The sequence below is a fragment of the Populus euphratica genome, unplaced genomic scaffold (assembly GCF_000495115.2).
Source record: "Populus euphratica unplaced genomic scaffold, PopEup_1.0 scaffold454.1, whole genome shotgun sequence".
Taxonomy (NCBI): Eukaryota; Viridiplantae; Streptophyta; class Magnoliopsida; order Malpighiales; family Salicaceae; genus Populus; species Populus euphratica.
The window spans coordinates 104927-107510 of record NW_011500336.1 but is presented as its reverse complement, the minus strand read 5'-3'; the positions used below and the strand labels follow the sequence as shown (position 1 = coordinate 107510).

General features: G+C 35.0%; 1 protein-coding gene across 1 annotated transcript in view; it reads right to left on the bottom strand.

The window, feature by feature from the left end:
* The window catches only part of LOC105113778 (homeobox-leucine zipper protein HAT22-like), a 1938-nt gene extending 1107 nt beyond the window's left edge, over positions 1 to 831 (bottom strand). The window contains exon 1 of the mRNA XM_011010095.1: positions 8 to 831. Within this exon, the coding sequence (XP_011008397.1) occupies positions 8 to 362 (355 nt within the window). The 5' untranslated portion in view covers positions 363 to 831. The remainder of the gene's footprint in view (positions 1 to 7) is intronic.
* Between the last annotated feature and the right edge of the window lie 1753 nt (positions 832 to 2584).

Below are 2584 nucleotides of genomic sequence, written 5' to 3'. Positions count from 1 at the left end.
CTTTCCCTCTTAACCCTACCGCTAGAGAAAGAAGAAACAGCGCTCTGATCAGGAGAAGCTTGACGATACAACAGATCATGAGCACCAATAGACTCCTCACAACCTTTCTCTCCATCCATGGTCTTTTGGCGAGAACCTGCATGGCTATAAGTTTCAGAAGAAAGAACCAAACTAAGTGACAGCTCAAAACTTGTACTCGTTGATGGGTTGTGGTCAAACTTGAGGGATGGCTTAATCTGAGGCCTTATAAGTCTATTGCTGTAATCACCTGGCTTTGACGTACTCCTCTCTAGGTCTGTTAAAGGTGCGAAGCCTAACCCCAGAACAAGGCCAGTAGTGCACCCATCATCAAGACAACCCATTATTAGGTTGTAAGCAAGAGCAGTCTCTTATAAAACGAAGGAAATAGAAAAGGAAGAGGGAACGATGGATCAGCTGGGGAGAGTACGTCTGAGATTTTATTTGTGTTCGGGTTGGGGGCGAAGGGGTGGTGTGGTTACGTCTGAGAGAAATGGGAAGAGAATGAGTTGAGTTGGAGGGTGTGATAATTGATCAAGAAACGAATCGAATCTGAGGGCATGAAAATCATGAAACACCATATTTTTCTCTATACAAAGGTTGACCATTTGAATGAACACCGCTAGCCACCATCATTATCGTGACAAACAAGCATGGGAAACTCTCTCAGGAGCGGAGCAGCTCACATGGTTTCTGGGCGACACATCAAGAGAATGATTCGCTTCGACCTTCGCCACCCATTAACGTACCAAAAGTAACTATTAACACTTGCTTTTCGGTGCGTGTTTCCCTTTACATGTGTCAATTATTAGCCAAGATATATGCTTTATATATTTACGCGTATTTTATGTCTTCGGCGGCCTGGCTACTCTCCTTTAATTGCTTTACTACCTTTCTGTTCCATTCTTCCACAGCAAACTATGCCGTTTCCATGCACTCATTCAAAGATTGCTTTCAAATAACGAGTGTTAAAAAAGAAATGCAAATATGTCTCCAAGGGAAAGGGAAACGTGTTAGAGGGCCAGTTTTTTGGATTTCTTAAACTGTTTTCTTTTTATTATTTAAACTTTTTTGAAATCAATTTTTTTAATATAAAAAATATATTAAAAATGTATTATACAAATTTATGGGAATATATTATGGTGAAATATAATGATATGATAGAAGAACTTTAGTGGCATAGCAATTGCAAAGTTTTCACTCAATATTTTCATTGCTATAAAAGGTAAAAATGATACGCGGCATGTGGTGAATAAAATAATAATATTTTTAGATGAAGATTTTTGGTGTAGAATGAATAAAGAATTCTAGTTTTTTTATGGTTAAAAAGGTTTGGAGTTGCAACCAAATATTTTGGTTATTATAAACTCTAATTGATTTTCAAAGTTTCGATAAGAATAGTAATTGTGTATAAAGAGAACAATATTATTTCTAGTATACACTATCGAAGATAAATTGTATTATTTATCTATTTGAATATTATTAAAGCATTGTTGTGTTTTTTTTAAACCATTTGTTTATCTATTGGTTAAAACAGGTCCATCCCAGTAAAGCAACACTACTAGAAATTCGCTAAATAGCAACAAATTTACCAACGGAATATTTTTGTCGGTAATTTGAGGTTGAAATTACCGACAGTTATATTCCGTCCCTAATTCAGTTGGTAACTACCGACAGAAAATTTTCGTTGGTAGTTACCGACTGAATTACAAACAAAAATGTTTTCGTCGTAAAAAAAAAAGGGTCGCTGACATGGAGGTTTTGACGGGTTATTTTTTCAGATGGAATTACCGACGGATTTAAAAAGACAACCTGTATAGTGATCGCCGTTTATATTGCCGACGGATTTGAAATGGCAGATCCGTACGGTGATGTTTCGATTGTTTCGTCAGAATCATCGACGGTTTCACCAACGGATTTTCCATCTGTGAAACCGTCGGGAAAAGTTAATATATGTACATGCTGCCGACCCTCTCCTCCCTTATTTTTCCTTCTTCTTCCTAATCCCAACTCTCCCCATCTGCAAACAACCAGCCCCCCATCCCCCCCAAACAAAAATCTCCCTCATATCAGCACAACAAGTTATATTTCTTGAAGTTTTGTGGTCACAGTATCCATGTTCTGATTTACCGATGGATTTTATCAATTTTTGTGAGTAATTCTTTCTTTTTAAATCTTAACATTTAATTAAATGTCAATTTTATTATTTTTTTAGTATATGTATTTTGTTAGTAAATGTACATGTTTTATTGTTAGTTCTCAAACAAATTTGTAGTATATGAATGTATAATTCTATACCTGTTATGGTTTGTTTTAGATTTTATAAGATTGTATTTTTTTGTAAATTGTTAAAACTTTATGGAACTACCGAAGTACATATGCTGTTTTGAAATAATTAATAGCTTACTTATTGGGTCCGTTTAAAGTTTTGTCAATGGTATTGCGGAGTGGTAATTTCTGTAAATTTATATATTTTAATTTGTATGGACGTTGATAAATGATAATGAATATTTAATATTTATGAGAAGTTGTGATTGGTTTGTTGGATAATCTCAAGGTAAAGTAA